The sequence below is a fragment of the Mercenaria mercenaria genome, chromosome 1, assembly GCF_021730395.1.
Source record: "Mercenaria mercenaria strain notata chromosome 1, MADL_Memer_1, whole genome shotgun sequence".
Taxonomy (NCBI): Eukaryota; Metazoa; Mollusca; class Bivalvia; order Venerida; family Veneridae; genus Mercenaria; species Mercenaria mercenaria.
This window is the reverse complement of record NC_069361.1, coordinates 94,036,277-94,053,359: the sequence shown is the minus strand read 5'-3', so window position 1 is coordinate 94,053,359 and position 17,083 is coordinate 94,036,277. Positions and strand designations below refer to the sequence as shown.

Sequence of the window (17,083 nt, the reverse complement as noted above, 5' to 3'; positions counted from 1 at the left end):
ACATCTACATCAACCGAGAAATTCCTGATTTACTTATGCATACAACTGCAATCCACTACTCTGATCACCTATTCGTTCAGATGGCTATACCGATGCAAGAACTATTTAAGAAAATCACAGATGATTGAAAATGTATATTGATATGGTGCGACAGCAGAACCTCGCTTGAAGATCACTGAGATCACCCCATTAATCAAACAGTCTTTTCAAAGAAAGAATGAGGTAAATAAGTTGTCCTGAAAATTAATATTGAGACCGCCATGATAAACAAACTACTTCTTCCCAATAAAGTGACACATTCTACTGTATATAGAAATCTTAATGTACTGTCCACCACAAACCATCAGCATCTTATAGCGAGAATTATTCAATCTTATCTTAAACTCTCGAAAACAGGAAGTTTTATTTCATTTCACCTTCCAGGATCCATACAGTCCTTTAAAAGTTCTTGAATTTGACATCAGCCCTGGAAAAGTCCTTGAAAATGAAAATTTCAGTATTTGTCTCCTATAATTGTCCTCGAATAATGTGAAATACTCCTGGAAATGTATAGAATCTCTTTAACTTTTATTAGACTAGAAATTGTACATCGAAAGAAAAAAAATAGCATTTTCATATTACCTACATAACTGCCCTGTAAAAAAAACAAAGACAAATATCAAACAGGGAATGCCATGTACCAAAAACGCAGCCTCCCCAAAACGAAACCCACAGCACGCAGACGTGCACACCACACACACACACACATAAAGCCAACACATGAGGACAAAACGAACAAACAAAGGAACACAGTGGGGCACCGCCTTGGAACGGTCAGTGGCAAAAACACCACTGGGGAGCTTAAAACCTCACTCTTACAAACCAACTCTAGATTTTAGCTCGTCCTACTGCCTTGGAGTAATCTCCCTTTGGTGACGTAAGCAAAAAAGCCCTAAAAAAACATGGCCTTCAAAAAGCTATTTCCACTTCATTTTAAGGTGTGTAGAGTGGAGTATATCATGATCAACATGTTTTATAAATCTTACAAAGATATGATTTGTTCTTGAAAAATATCACAAGTCCTGGAAAAGGTATTGAAAAGTCCTAGAATTTCGTGTTTACAGATCCGTATGAACCCTGCCTTCACTTAAAAAAAAACCCCAAAACTTCCTGCATCCAGTACATAGTGGGGGTATTAATCACTTTCAGTGATAGCTCTAGTTTTTGCTGGAGCCCTAGAGGAAAAAGAAGAAAAAGTCAAAGTAACCTATCCCTTTCTTTCTTTAAGCTGGACAATCAGGACGGGAGATGCAATTCACAGAAGAACATAAAGCATTGACAAAAGAAGTAACCGATGAATATGAAAGACATGTTCAACTGAGTCGAACGCCGTATGTAGTAGATGCAAATTTGAAATCTAGAAAAAGTGTGGAAATTCAATAGAAACATTCATATCAAAACTGAAAGCCTTCGCATTTTGCGCTTTCTGAGACAATTACAAAGGGGACAATGGTGAATAAAACTTTTGAAACATCAGTCTTCCCAGAAAATTTGAAAATAGCGCAAGTGGCACCTTTACATAAGAAAAAGAGTACATTAGATAAGGGAAATTACCGCCCTGTCAGTAAATTACCTGCTGTCTCTAATATACTTGAAAGAGCAATAAATACACAATTAACCCAATTTTTACCAACATTTCAATATATATCTGTTAGAATTTAAAACAGGTTACAACTGTCAGACAACCCTACTTGAAACTGACTTTGGTCAACGTTAACTCCCTTAGTCTACATTTTGAGTGCTTTAAAACTGATGAAACCATACGCAATACTGACACTGTTTTCCTCACTGAAACATGGCTACAATCTAAAGACTACCTACAGTCGTATGAACTCGGTCCAAATTTCACGGTCTTCCGGTGTGATAGGAAATCCCAGAAAACATCTGTAAACCCGCATGGTGGTGTTGCTATACAAGTTCATCACACGTTCCATGTCAGACACCAATTTGTTGTTGATATTATCTTCCTTTGACCACATCGTTATTCTGCTAGAGAACAGGCTTTCATTAGATGGACTTCTGCTTGTAAATATTTACAACAGCCCACTCACCAACTTAATACCGACATTAAACAGAATTTGTATCCGTATCAAATTTACCAGTCGAAAGAGTATGCCCAATAACAAGTAAAACTGATGACGTCTGCATCAGCTGTTTCGTACTTCAAAATTACCACATGGATTGGGCCGCATTAATGCAGCAGACTGAAGCGGGTTAAAAAGACATCGGACCTAGGCCTACTCATCTAGGAGACATCAAAGACCCAACGACCAGTAACCTCCAACATGCACAGCAGGTTGTGGAAAACTGTGGAAACACATGCGGACAAAGCCGAATTTCCAGCCAGTGTTTCAGAAGATTTCTTAAGTGAAAGCGTGCATTAATCACGAGCCTTTTCTAGTTTTTCCAGGACAGTGTAGAATTCACTTAGAACCAAATTCTAGGCCCGTGGTTCATCTACATAGAAAAAACCTCGGTAGCGCTACGTGCAAGATGTAGAAAAGAAAAAGTGCAAGCCCACAGGTCGCTCAATATGACTGACTCGGTTTGATTGAGCATGTTCAAGGACGGTATTGGAAATAAATGTTATCGCCCGTGGTCGCTAGCCCTGCGTTGAGCAGAACTCAACATTTACACATGTTACACTACCAAAATACAATTTAGAGACATCCACAGATCAGATTTAGATCTGATGGATGGGGTGGTAGTCGTTCAAAAAGTCACAGTGCCTACTGTGTGGGTAAATTCAATGGTTCTTATTGAAGAATCACAAGGTACGTTGCTTGTTTGTCTAGATCCTACATATATAGCGTAACACATTTATCAAACGCCCGCATTACCTAATAAGAACATTGGATGATGTTTGCCTTTACTGAGTAGCTTTCATCAAATAGATGCAAGGTCAGCCTACTTGAGTTCTAAGTTAACTGAAGAGTCATCATATCCTACTTGCTTCAATATTGTACACGGTAGATACCGCTATTTTCGTCCTCCATTTGAACTTTGCATGAGTGGTGATGAATTCATAAAGAAAATGGACGATTGCTTTAGGTATCTTGAATGCGTAGTTACATTTGGAGATAATACTTTGGTATATGTACAAGGTCAGTCTAGGACAAATAATGATCAAAATTTGAAAGCTGTCTTAAACAGAGCTCTTGAAAGAGGACTTCGCTTTAATGAAAACAAGTTAAAGGTTGTGGTACCTGAAATTCAATATTTTGGTCATTTATTAAGTTGCTGCACACCGAGAAATGCCACCTGAAAGAAATAAATCAGAGTTACCTGTCGCGTTATACGCAGAACCTGTCAGAAATTACTAGTCCTATGTGCGATATGTTACCAAAGAATGAGGAGTTCACAAATAGATGTCTACGACAGAGTCAAAGACATTTTGACAAATCCTGGTAAGGCTTTAGGCTTTATTGATCCTAAAATTAATTTGACACATGCTATTACAAATGGCATTTCGAAATTCCACTTCCGAATAGCTTATTACAACAGGCAGTTTCAGACACAGGTCCTAGGTTATGAGGCAGATATTCAGGTCAACATGTTTATGTCCAGATTGCCTGTACCAGACAGAATAACGTTTGAATCGGATTCCATACTAGTCAAAATGAACAGTTTTGTGTCCTGAAACAAGAAGTGTTATCAATATATAGGGTAATAACGAGAAAGACAGTAAGTTACTTGTCACACAAAGATGACACAATTCATGGAGGTCAAAAATTAGTGGTCCCAAAGTTGACGTAGATAAGATAGAGACCATATATAGCTTAAGGTACTTTAGTCTAGATAAAATCTTTAAAAGGACACGGAGTGCTTTGTTCTAGCCTTATATTCTCAAGGCAATTTTGATTTGAAAATAGATATTTAAACAAGAAAAGGTCACTTTAATCTTATGAAACAGCTGAGCATTTTTCCATCATTTAAATGGAACATTTGCTAGATATGTTATCCCGGTAAAGGTTATGTGTTATAAGGCCAATAATATGTATGTTTCCGTTCTCCCGACCGACCTCACTTTATCAATGTGTGCCAAAAGTATTTTTTTTTCATGATGAAATTATTGCCAGATGTGAATTACACATATTACGACGTTATTGAAAAATGTTTACTTAAAGGCACTGGCCTCCAGATCGTTCGAAAAAAAAACAACAACAAAATAAAACCCCAACATTTTTTACATATCTGGAAAGTATTGCTGTATTTCTTTAGAATGCTTTGAAACTTAATTACTGACAGGCTATATGTTACGGTTACTATTTTTTACGATGAAAATTGAAAAACGTTTGTAACGCTTTACTCGAGGTAAATTGCCTCGATTATAAATATCTATATTTAACGCGCATTGAACACTAAATTGTCCAAAGCGTTATTGGTAACGACAGCGGAAAACGTATTTATTGTCGCGGCGGTCCGGGTTCGATTCCCGAAGCCGTCATCTTTTTTTTCTTCTTGATTTGGCATTTTTAAAAATAGTTTAGATATGGTGGCATATTTCTGCCATGAGATAGCTAGGTATAGGTACCGATATACTTCAAAGAATTATCTTGATAAAGCGAAGTTTTCTGAAAAGATTATCTCAATAGTGGAAGGTTTCCTAGGAATATTTTTGCGACCATTTACATTATTTTCTCGATACTCCTTGTGTAAGTGCCCATGACTGCCATTTATTAGCTATTAGCTTTCTCGATACTTTCAGAAATTATCTCAACATTTCGAACTTTTCTGAAAAGTCTATCACAATAGCCTAAAGTTTCTTGGAAATAAAAGGCATATCGAGAAAAAAAAACATTTACTGCGATAATGTTTTCAGAAAAATGCACAACGTTGCTGGAAAGTTTAAAATATCGTGGCAGTTCCAAGCACTAACGCGAAATTTTGCGCTAAAATGTTTTCAGGAAATATTATTTTTTGCTGAAATGTTTTTAGAAAAAAATACATACATTTCCTGGAAAGTTTACAAATTATCCTAATAGCTATCTAGCTATCTCGTGGCAGAAACAAAAACTCATCTTCTAATGTTCATAATATGACCAAACTTCAATTTGAAAGAAAGATCGTTTTTAGCCAAAATCTGGAGGTCGGAGTTATTCAGACCTATATAAGTGTTGCGTTTTTGAAACGGTTCATTGTAATTTAGCAAACAATTTTCGGAAACAATCGTGTAAATATAAATCAAAACGAATCATACATATGTCTTCAAAACTTGTAGAACCTCTTCTCAAAAAATATGCTAGAATGTTAATATTCTTAAAATGAACCTTTAATACCATGCACTGAAATGATAAAACTACAATGTGTTTATACCGAAGCACATTAAAAAGCAGCACGGACGTTGCTGCTTTTACATTTTAATATATAAAATCAGTTTTCATTTTGGCTAAACTGATCATTCTTTTTTAGCATTCAACTTTGAAATTTGTTCATATACATAAAAAGAACCGAGCAACTGAGCATCGCAATTACATTTTTACAAACTTATCAACACAAATTATACGGCGAGTGTTGCGATTTAAAGCAACTCAGTATAGCCGCAGCGATATATAGGCTAGACAAAAGGAAACCATGATAGTTTACGACAAAGAGTAAGACAGATCATGTCAGGTCAGCCGCTGTTTGTATGGACTTTAACTCTGATTTCGTCAGGTGACAGTTTCACTTATATGGTAGCAATTTTAAAGTAACTAAGCATACTAAAATGGCACTTGTGTTGATTGTGGTGTATTGTTAATGTATGCTGTGTCAATACAATAAACAATTTTAACATGTAGCATACTATGGTAATGTAATTCGTCGGAAAAGACAACCTGTTACTGCAGATGTTTTGTACGAGTTTGTTAAATGGTATACAAATCAATTATATTTTGTTATAGTTGTATTTGGAAGCCCTTATAGTGACCCACACTGTGCTCCAGGGAGAGATACATTCGTGCAGCTCTTCGAGTGGAAATGGGATGATGTCAGACAGGAGTGTGAACGATTTCTCGGACCGAACGGCTTTTGTGGTGTTCAGGTAAATATGCATTATACAAATCTGCAATAAACTGGAATATAAGAAGTAAAAACAAACACTTCAGCCATAAAATGCGCCAATTACAAAGCGCGAATATGACATTCACTGTAGTTATTTAAACACTATTAGTTTATTTTATAGAAAACTCTTCAATTTATATGCTATAATTTTGAGTAAAGTATTGCAAAGGCTTTTGCAATGATACATACAGTTTTAACTATTAGTAGATGCGTTCATAACTGAGTGTACTCGGCAATACGGACAGGTATCTGTTTGTTCATACTTCATAACTTTTGTCTGAAATATTGTCATAATCCACCGAGCAAGAATGCCATGGTAACTAATCCTTGCAATATTATCATGTATATCATGTGATATCTTAGGTATCTCCACGGAGCGGGATTGCCATGGTAACTAATCCTTGCAATATTATCATGTTTATCATGTCATATGTTAGTATCTCCACCAAGCGAGAATGCAATGGTAACTAATCCTTACAATATTATCATGTCATATCTCCACCAAGCGAGAATGCAATGGTAACTAATCCTTGCAATATTGTCATGTCTGTCATGTAATATGTTAGGTATCTCCACCAAGCGAGAATGCCATGGTAACTAATTCTTGCAATATCATCATGTCTATCATGTCATATGTTAGGTATCTCCACCAAGAGAGAATGCAATGATAACTAATCCTTGCAATATTATCATGTCTATCATGTCATATGTTAGGTATCTCCACCAAGCGAGAATGCAATTGTAACAAATCCTTACCGTCCTTGGTATGAGCGCTATCAACCTGTCAGTTATAACATCATCTCTAGAAGTGGCAACGAACAGCAGTTCAAAAATATGGTGACAGCATGCAATAAAGCCGGGGTCAGGTATTATCTTCAGTATCCCGGTCATAGTATTACAGTAATATTTCCTATATAAATTGTGAAAAAGTTGTTCAAAATATTGTATGCGTGTACTATTATAACATAAGCAATATTCTTTTATCTATCTTTAATTTAGTAATACATTGGTTAAATACAAATAGCTCGAATGCTTCAAAAATCCATATATGAGAGCACCAATACGAATTGCACTGTTTTTATGGTCCTGATTTTATTCGTACGGCAACATTGAATATTATTTGCTATTCAATGTTGTAATTACTTTATTATCTGTATGGAATATTTTTGTAAGAGTTCTCATTTCATAGCACAAATATGTCGTAAATAAACAAAGTTACTGATGTTTGATTTTACAATCTGAACCAATTTCTGTTTTTATCAATTTCAAGTCTCGATCGAATGCGGAAGTAGAGTTTAGTTTCGAAAATGCACTTAATTTGCAGAATATACGTGAATGTTGTCGTAAATCACATGACGGGTAGTGGATACTCGGGGACAGGGGTTGGAGGAACTAAATTCGATGGCGGGAAATGCAATTACCCTGGAGTACCATTTTCTGCTTGGGATTTCAACGGACAAGATGTATGTTCAACTGGGGATTTAGAAATACATAATTATCAGAACGCTAATGAAGTCAGAAACTGCAGATTATCAGGAATGTGCGACCTTAAGATGGGCAAGGAATATGTCAGAGGAAAAGTGGCAGACTTTTTCAACAAACTGATCGGTTTTGGAGTCGCAGGACTAAGAATCGATGCTGCTAAACATATGTGGCCGGGAGACTTAGCAAATGTATTTGCCAGATTAAATGACCTAAAATCTGATGTTTTCGGAGCAGGAAAGAAACCGTTTATAGTCCAAGAAGTCATTGATCTTGGAGGAGAACCAATAAAAATGAGTGAATATGTGAGCACTGGAAGAGTAACAGATTTTATTTATGGAGTCAAATTAGCAGAAATTTTCTTACATCATTCAAACCAAGCTAAATGGCTCAGTAATTTTGGCGAGGCCTGGGGAATGCCAAACACCAATGATGCTGTTGTATTCATAAATAATCACGACAACCAAAGAGGCACTAATCGTAAGAAAAATTCATGGATAACTACAAAGATATGAATCTTATAGTTTCCGCCCTGCCGCAAATTTTAAACAGATAACTGCAATGTAGTAATATAGAATAACAGTACATTTTACTCTGGTGTGAAACTGAATGCCAGCCTTGACAAAGTCAATTTAAACAGTCAATATGTATTCAAACATAACTCACACGGTAACTTATTTTGTCTTGTAGGTAATGTAATAACTTTCAATGAGTCAAAACAACTAAAAATCAGTACGGCATTTATGCTGGCACATCCATATGGATTTCCTAGAATTATGAGCAGTTACACGTGGAACAGGTAAATCTTTAAACATTTCGATGATTAGCAGTGACATAAGGCATAAGGCATGAATGACTTTTTACAGGTTATATCAAATCTTTTCACGGTTTGTTATTCGTGTTTCATTGCATGTTACTTTGTAGGTACATGTAAGTCACACGTTTAGGTTTCGGAAATGTTTAAACATATTTAGAATAATAAATTTTATTAATTTTACAATTTATGTCTACATTTATTTCTATTTATTTATTTATATGTGCTTATGAATATATCTATCTAAATATCTAGATACTTAAGTAGATTTGTCTGCATGTAAGATTTAAGTCTTGTAGTAGAGAAAAAACTATACATCTAAAATAAATGATGAACATTCATTCAATCAATCAATCAATCAATCAATCAACAGCAACGGCGGAAGCAATGACTGGATGGGACCTCCGCATAACACTGACATGAGTACCAAAGATGTAATGATAAATGCTGACATGACTTGTGCTAATGGATGGGTAATGCACATTTAAAAATTGCTATTAAACATGTAATTAATGTTTCAGCTTCTCATAACAGTTTGTATCAAATGTTTAAAAGCAGCTAAATTTGACTGACTTTGAGCCACACTTTGGAAAGTTATCAATATTATATTCTTCAGCACGCTCTCCATGTGTTAGTTATTTTAGAAACCAGCTTTAAAGTTAAGCAATAATGTGCTTTTCACATTTCTGTTACTTATTTATCGTTAACTATTGTTTAAACCTACAAGACCAATATCAAAATGGGCATCGGATGAAACTTGCATTCTGACTCGTTTATCCCACTAAAAAGAGTCTTATATTTTTCAGGTATGTGAGCATAGGTGGCGTCAAATTTATAACATGGTGGCGTTTAGAAATGTTGTTGCCGGTACATCATTGCAAAACTGGCATTCTTTCGGCGATAATCAAATTGCTTTTTCGCGAGGTGACAAGGGTTTTATCGTAATTGTCGCGGATAACAGCCATCTTGTTACGGACATCAACACCAACCTACCGGCCGGAACATACTGTGACGTCATATCAGGAAACTATGAGAACGGGGCATGTACTGGGAAGACGGTGAACATAAATTCTAACGGAATTGGACATTTTGATGTCGATGGCCAAACTGAGGATCCAGTAATAGCTATACATATTGGTAAATTCTTCGCATACTCATAAGGTTACGGGATTTCTCGTTTACAAACGATGCGCAATCTAACTCCTACATATATATATATATATATATATATATATATATATATATATCAAAATTTATCTCCTCAGAAAATACGGACTACCGCTATAAAACATCTAAGAACAAGAGGGTCCTGATGACCCTGGATCGCTCACCTGAGTAATATGAGCTACATGTTTCAAATGTCAATTTTTTTTTGGAAGATTTCCGATGTGCAATCAAGTTACACATGGGGCGGGGCCAATTTTGACCCCGGGGGTCATGATTTGAACAAAGTTTGTAGAAGTCTACTAGGCAATGTTACATATCAAATATCTAAGATTTAGGCCTTCTGGTTTATTTTTAGCAAATTTATGAAGATTTCCCTATGTACAATCAAGTAACTCCTGGGGCTGGGTCAATTTGACACTAGGGGTCAAGATTTGAACAAATTTTGTAGAGGTCCACTAAGAAATGCTACATGTCAAATATCTAAGCTCTAGGCCTTCTGGTTTATTTTTAGAAAAAAATTGAAGATTTTTCTATGTACGGTTACGGTGCCCCCCTGTGTTCCTTTATTTGTTCGTCTGCATGTGGTCGTGTGCATGTACGCATGCTGTGAGTTTGTTTTTAAATGATGTATTTTTCTATTACTAACAATGAGATTTTGACCTTGTCGATACTATAATTAATAAATGCATTTATGCTTTTATTTAAAACAGTGAAATATATTTTTACAAAGTTTCAATAAACAGTAGATAAATATGTAAGTAAATGTTAAACTTGCAATAGTGTTACATACAAATTATTTGAAATCGTCATGTTTATTTCCAGGTGCAAGGATAGGAAGCCCGAAAAAAGTTTTGACATGAAGAAGTTTATTGCCTCTTGTTAATCACGTCCATCTATTCCACACAGTTGTTCGGACAAAATTTCATTTTGATGCTGATTTTCTTCATTCTAAAATGTCATAGTTCAATGAACTGGGATTTAAAACAAAATATTGTATCACACTGGAGAAAATATAATTATTATATTAAACTACTAAAACAGCCACACACTAGGTGGTAGTGTTTTGCCATATTCATAGCATTATTCAAAAATAGTCTAAACTTCCATCGAGTTACATTCGTTAAATGATATTTTATCAAACATATATTTTTCATAAATATTCCGTTACGGGGTACCTGTAAAGTCCATATGAATGAAACAGACAGGTAACTATAAACATAACACAAATGTTTTAAATCTTGAAATGCAAAATTCTTACATGGTTCGCCATAAGATGCTATCAGATCTTGGGCGAATGTGAAATATATTTTTCTCTAAACTATAATCAGCTTCAATTTTAATTGTAGGCAGACAAATTCAGCCAAAATTAATTGAAGTACATTCAGTAGTTATGGAGATGAAGTATTATGTGACATATGTGTTACCGGGATATCTTAGGAGTCATGCTCCTATCCTAAAAGTGGGGCTGGGCAATCTTTTGAAAACTTTACAGTTACAAATAAAATTATGCCTTGCAGCGAAAGCTGATCGCAATATGTATCGGGGAACCCAATATTCAGACCCCAAGTTGGCGCAGTGCTATAATTGATACAATTGTGAATTTGTGAAAAGGTCCTTTGGAAACATAGCTCACAATCAAGTAGCGTATTAGCAGACTCAGTTTAAGTCTGTTTATTAGAGGTAATGAAATATACACCACTTCACGCGCCCACTAGCACCGCCTTAAGCGGAATTCTAATATAATAGAATTGAATGTTCTCCATGTTCCCAAAGGACTCCCTTTTAACAGAGGATGTTTCCAGCAAAATTCTATAATGTGATTGAAAAGAAGAATCTAAAGCTATGAGAAAATCGTTTGTATGGAAGCATAGTCATAGACATAGCAACAAAAGTCATACTTTACTATTATACAGTTTGGTTGTGTTCAATGTTTCAAACGACTTTTGAAATATATCTTATTGATGAGCTGTTTACAACCCCCACTCCCGACCCCCCACCCCCACCCCCCTACACACACACACACACGCACACGCACACGCACACACACACACACACACACACACACGGCTTAAGTAGAATTCTGATATACATATACATTGTACAATGAATATATTGATCGAAACTTCTAACGCCCCCTTGGTATATTTGGCAATATCTTTCACACTATACAGGTAGCACATGTATGAAATGATACATACGTTTAGACAAAATTAAGAAATTTCAACAAAATAGAATTATGAAATGATATCATTGTCGTTACCAGTTTTTAAAAAGTCATAGAAAAACACCTGAATATTTTGCTTATTAATAAACGTCCAAATATCATTAATAAGGATATTGAGAGGTAGATATGAAATTATTTCTCCTATATGATCAAATATAGAGCCTCTTAAATATGGCAGAATAAAGTCATTTTGCTTTTATCATGATTTTCTGTATAATAACGAAATACGTTCGTTTGTTAATTATAGACATCTCAATACATATGTATTATTTTACTGTTTAAAATTTGTTTGATGTTTTAAATTGAAAAGATTTCATAACATTTTTCAATTTATTTGTTTCAAATATATGAGAACGTTCATCAATACATAAATTCTGTATTTATAATATGAAAGATATTGCAAAACAATACGAAGGAACGTTAAGTTTATAACATCACCGAGTCCAAGAATGGGGAGATTTCTTACGGCCGTCATTTATACTTTTTTGAATTCCACAACAGAACATGCTGTATTACAAGACCGGATGAATTCACAGCTAAAAAGCAGTCAAAGCTATTATAATAATTAAGGCTGCTTTAATCGCAAAAACAATCGTTGCTTTCTTCCAAGTAGGTTTAAGAACACGAAGAAATATGAAGGAAATGAAGACGAGCGGCATATGGTTCAAGTAGTTCAAATTGTAAAAGTACACGGTAAGATTCAACTGCTCCCAAACTAATGCCTCAACAAAACAAAACGTTGTAAACAAACATCAAGTAGCCAAATGCAACATTGTTCCGTGACGGATCTACTTGAAGAGAACAAACAAGGCATTTTGCAGCTTCTATTGTCCTGTTTAGCAAAGCGTAACATCTGGCTAAAAGATTGTAACCTCTGGCCTGATAAAATCTTTGTTCTTTTTTAACAGCGTCTTGAAATAACAGCACTGTTTCTTCACAACCAGTAGAATCTCCCAACATTTCAAATGCAAGAAATCTTAGGAAATATGCGTAAAGTAACGGGCTCATCTTCATACCACGACATTCACACATGACTTCAAAAAGTCTTGAGAAGTGCAATTCTAGCTTCACAGCGTTTGGCAAAGCCGATGCTTCAGGTAGCATAAATGTAACATCAAATGCCAATGATCTTTGTGCCTCCACAGGGCAAGCTAAGAAACTCTGTGCTTCTTTACAACTGTTCCTTAAATATAAAACCTCTTCCTCGTGTGCTTTTGAAATATAATTCGCACAAATAAGATCATAAAATGTCTGTAAAGTTTGTATATCGTCTATCTTTGCAACTATTTGGAACTGTTCAAACATTCTTTTGTAAAGTGACTCCATGAAAGAGCGTCTGGTTTTAATTTGTTCTGCCTTCGAAATAACAACTTCAGATATATCGAGCACCTGTTCTGGCTTGCTCTGATTTAAATAAAATGTTGCAAGTCTTAACGGACACATGGTGACGTCTCCACCCTGGCTTTTACGTAACATTTCTTCAGCTTCCTGTATTCGCGTACAGTCATCGCCTTCTGTCATCCCGGTACTTGACGAAACCTTCGCAAGGCACAGAAATCCTAAACAAGACTGGAGAATCTGAACAAGCGGCTGGCAAAAGATGAGGCTGTGTGCGTCATCCGCCAAACTTCTATAACGGTTAATGTTTTCCTCGATTTCTCCATCGACGTATGAAGCCCAAAGCAGATCCTGTGTAACGCAAAAATGTATGCTTTCGATGATGCCACATCGCATTTCTAGCCAAGCAAACAGGACAGAGTGAACTGTCAATTTGGGGAAATTATTTGCGTCGCCGTCACTTACAGACACTGGAAATTTGAAAGACTTACACTTTTGCAGTGGCGTAACAGGATCTTGAATTGCGTTGTCTATTTCCAAAATAATCTTAGCAATCTCTTTTGTACTCATGTCAGAAGGAAATGCGCTTCCGGTCCCAGTGAAATAGATTGGCATTTTGCCATCAAGCAGGCATTGTCGAATGAACCGTAAACAATTTACAAAGATGGAAAGCAAATTTCCAGGTTCCATTCTCTCTGCTCCCACAGATTCGGATACCCAAAACATTGTCGTTTTCATACAATAGGATGAGAGAACATTTTCTTCAACTTCCTTGATATAATCCTTCAAGAAAAATTTCAACAATGCGTAACACTGAATCTGCGTTTTGTTGAAATCTTTAATGAGAGATTTTTCTACTGCATTGAAAGATGACCTCCACTGCAAGTTCAAATCAGGGCTACCTTTATGTCCTACTGGTGCCAAGTAGGTAGGCAAACTATGGACGATATTCTGAATGTGACTATTCAAAGGCCACCCTCCAGAGCGCGGTCTTGTAATCCAGTTTCTCGCTAGTTCTGGCCATTTGTTGCTTTTAATACATGTAACCATATCGATATCACAAGGCGAGAATGGACGACTGAAACCGGCTAACTGATCTTCCTCTGCTTTACCAGTCATTTTGCCTAGAGTTGATAGTGTCGATTGTGGTTCTGATACCTTGAGGGAAACAGCCGGCCCATGTGTTCCTGAACTTTTAGAAGGGTGGTGTCTAGCTAGCGGGTTTGCGCTTGTTATTACTTTAGAAAGTCCCTGTTGTAAATCAGTTGCTGCAGTAAAAACTGTATTTGGCAGGAAGTGTTGGCCATTTATGACAGGAAGTATCTGAAGAAATTCTGGGTCAGCTTTAACAACCACGAGTTTAACATATCCGTGAAACTTTTCATCAGGAATTTCCTTGACAAGCACTGTATCAACATCATCATACTCACTTACTTCTCCAGTGTTGTCCACAACCCGAAAATTTCTTAAAATTTTCATACAGTCATAATCACTCAGTTGTCCGCCGTAATAAGGACCACCTGTCATACCCTCTGATGAGCTTCCGGAAGTAACACACCCCTTCTCATTCTTGTTATATTTTAAAAACAGGTTTTCCTTTTGCTCCAAAAATTCCCATTTCGATTGCCGAATGTTAACTTCAATCTTAGAGTAACCCATCACACTCAAAAGGCTGGATATGTACAAGCTATATCCTTCCAGGTCTGACTGGTCTTCATCTTGGTCAGATTTCGTCTCTGCCATAACTGCAAAAACATTAACTAGATTAATAGATATAATGTTTCATTACAATGATATTGTCAGGGAACTGGACAAAAGGGTAAAAACAAGGGTGAAAGTCACAACAAAAAATAGCCACATGCAAACAACGTAGCCACTCATATAGTGTTCTACATGGTAATGCAAACACATGCACACACAAACACAAACAGAAAACGAACGAAATAATGAAAAACACAAATATAGCAAGCAGAAGCATGTTCATGCAAAAAATACACGAAGAACCTGTTACGTGTACACCATTTAAGTAAACGAAAACCACCACTGAAGGTTAAACAGCTTTATTTACAATCACCCATACTGGTCTAAAGCTCATATATGCAATAACCCTATAGTAAATTATTACTCTTTATAAGTATATGTATATGCATTACCCGGATTTCCATATACCAAAGAGATCTGTATCCTACATAAGGAACAAAACAGGGCTCGGCCAGCGGCAATAACATTATTAAGGATACATATCGAACGCGTTCCAAGACAACATAATTCTATACCAGTGAATATATCAACAATACACTGAAATGCCTTAAATACTATTACATTACAGCTTGAAGCAGGATTTTAATAAAATTTCGTTTGAAAACCTTCCACTATAAGCCGTGATAACTTGTGTAAAATTTCATAATGTAAAAGGGTGTATTCGTCAGGACATGCATGCATCATATAACGAGACAAAATTCGTTAAAATGATGGCCTTTATCTGATGCTTGTAGCAGATCAGCAAATTTTAACGCAACAATAAAAAATAACTTTTCCAGAATCTGTTGTTATCTTATTTAAAAGTTCTACATGTACAACTTATATTCAAGTTGAATAACTTTGATAGTATTTAAAGAAAAACAAAGAAAAATATCAAACAGGGAATGCCACGCACCAAAAGCGCTGCCTCCTCAAAACGAACCCCCAAGCACGCAAACGCGTGACTAATTCTGTTTGAGGTTGTTTTATTCTCCGTTTTGAAAATGAGGCTAAAATTATCAGATTTACAAAACATTGCGTCGTTTTTCAACATAGAAAATGTAAAATATTGTCAAATATAATCATTTTTAATAGAGTGCTTCGAAATTTCTGATGGTGCTGTAACACCCCCTCCTCCTACCATCTCATATACTTTTATTTAGAACTGGTCCAGCAACTGGTAGAGAAAAGATTTTCATCATTATTGAATCTAATTCATCGCAAACTGCAAAACATTATTTTCACGCAATGTTATCCATTTCGTTTCACGCACATCGAGGGTTGAGCATGAAACTATTGTGTTTTTAATTATGTACAGTTACAGTTTCGCACTCAGCCTTCGATGTAAGGCATTAAGAACATAATAAGTCGAAAATTACTTCAGTACCAAATATTTTACTTTTCAAATATTCACATTAGATATTAGCCGAACTTCTGAAGTATGCGTTTTAAAATATTTCAGTGTATATAGAGATAATAAAACATACAGATATCGAGGACGAAATGAACAAATAAAACTGTTGTAGGAAGAAAGCCGGGCACCACCTTGGAATGGTCAATGGCAAAAACACCAATTAAATTGGCCAATTGTATCCATCAAAATCCGAGGAACCGTAAACGTATGCACTCAATAACTTTACTTCAGCACAAAGCGAAACACCAGTAAGGCCACAACAAAGTAGATCAAGGGTCCGTAAGCCATCATTCGACATATCTTGCACCAAGTGGAAAGGGTAGTTTTCAATTTATTAACATTAGACTTTTCAACTTGCATTTTATCCGTACAACTGACATGTGTCCGTTTCTTGTATATCGGTGATGTTATCGTACCCACGTCCCAATCATCCAGCACACATTATACATTTGTAATAATTATAGCATACCTTGCTGATGGAAATGCTGAGTACAACTATCAAGATTTCGCTTATTTAATCTATTTGATTTATTCAGAGCTATAAAAAGAAACATGTTCAACTGTTTTTACTTTGATTAACTTCTTTATTCGCTTTGTATTGAAAATATATACATGGATTATAAATATTTAAGTTGTCTCTTTCGAAAATATATATTATAACTATGTAAGTTAGGTACATATATACTTTAAGTAATAAATTTACGTACTGTTACTCCTGTTTTTGACGGTCTTCAGAAACCGAAAGTAAATTTCCAACTTATATTTAAAACAGAACTTCCGTATTTATGTAAGACAGATCGATGTATAACATATCCAAAAGAAG

The 17,083-nt window shown here is 35.7% G+C and overlaps 2 protein-coding genes across 2 annotated transcripts; one reads left to right on the top strand and one right to left on the bottom strand.

Moving 5' to 3' along the window:
- Positions 1–5,544: 5,544 nt before the first annotated feature.
- LOC123530077 (alpha-amylase-like) lies at positions 5,545–10,586 on the top strand. Its single transcript, XM_045310779.2, has 8 exons — positions 5,545–5,694; positions 5,922–6,061; positions 6,796–6,947; positions 7,406–8,043; positions 8,254–8,362; positions 8,751–8,850; positions 9,184–9,514; positions 10,367–10,586. The coding sequence occupies exons 1-8, from the start codon at positions 5,646–5,648 to the stop codon at positions 10,402–10,404; spliced, it is 1,557 nt and encodes a 518-aa protein (XP_045166714.2). The 5' UTR covers positions 5,545–5,645; the 3' UTR covers positions 10,405–10,586.
- Positions 10,218–17,083, bottom strand: LOC123530088 (uncharacterized). The gene is made up of 2 exons (XM_045310788.2): positions 16,968–17,083; positions 10,218–14,851 (listed from the first exon to the last, which is right to left on the bottom strand). Exon 2 carries the CDS (start codon positions 14,847–14,849, stop codon positions 12,492–12,494), a length of 2,358 nt encoding a protein of 785 aa, XP_045166723.2. The 5' UTR covers positions 14,850–14,851; positions 16,968–17,083; the 3' UTR covers positions 10,218–12,491.

Bases quoted from the DNA above. Each gene is read 5' to 3' on its own strand.
- LOC123530088 (XM_045310788.2), bottom strand. From the start codon at position 14,849: ATGGCAGAGACGAAATCTGACCAAGATGAAGACCAGTCAGACCTGGAA.
- LOC123530077 (XM_045310779.2), top strand. From the start codon at position 5,646: ATGTCAGGTCAGCCGCTGTTTGTATGGACTTTAACTCTGATTTCGTCA. The intron at 6,948-7,405 runs GTATTATCTTCA...CTTAATTTGCAG, and splicing joins TGCAATAAAGCCGGGGTCAG to AATATACGTGAATGTTGTCG. The intron at 8,851-9,183 runs GTAATGCACATT...TATATTTTTCAG, and splicing joins TGACTTGTGCTAATGGATGG to GTATGTGAGCATAGGTGGCG.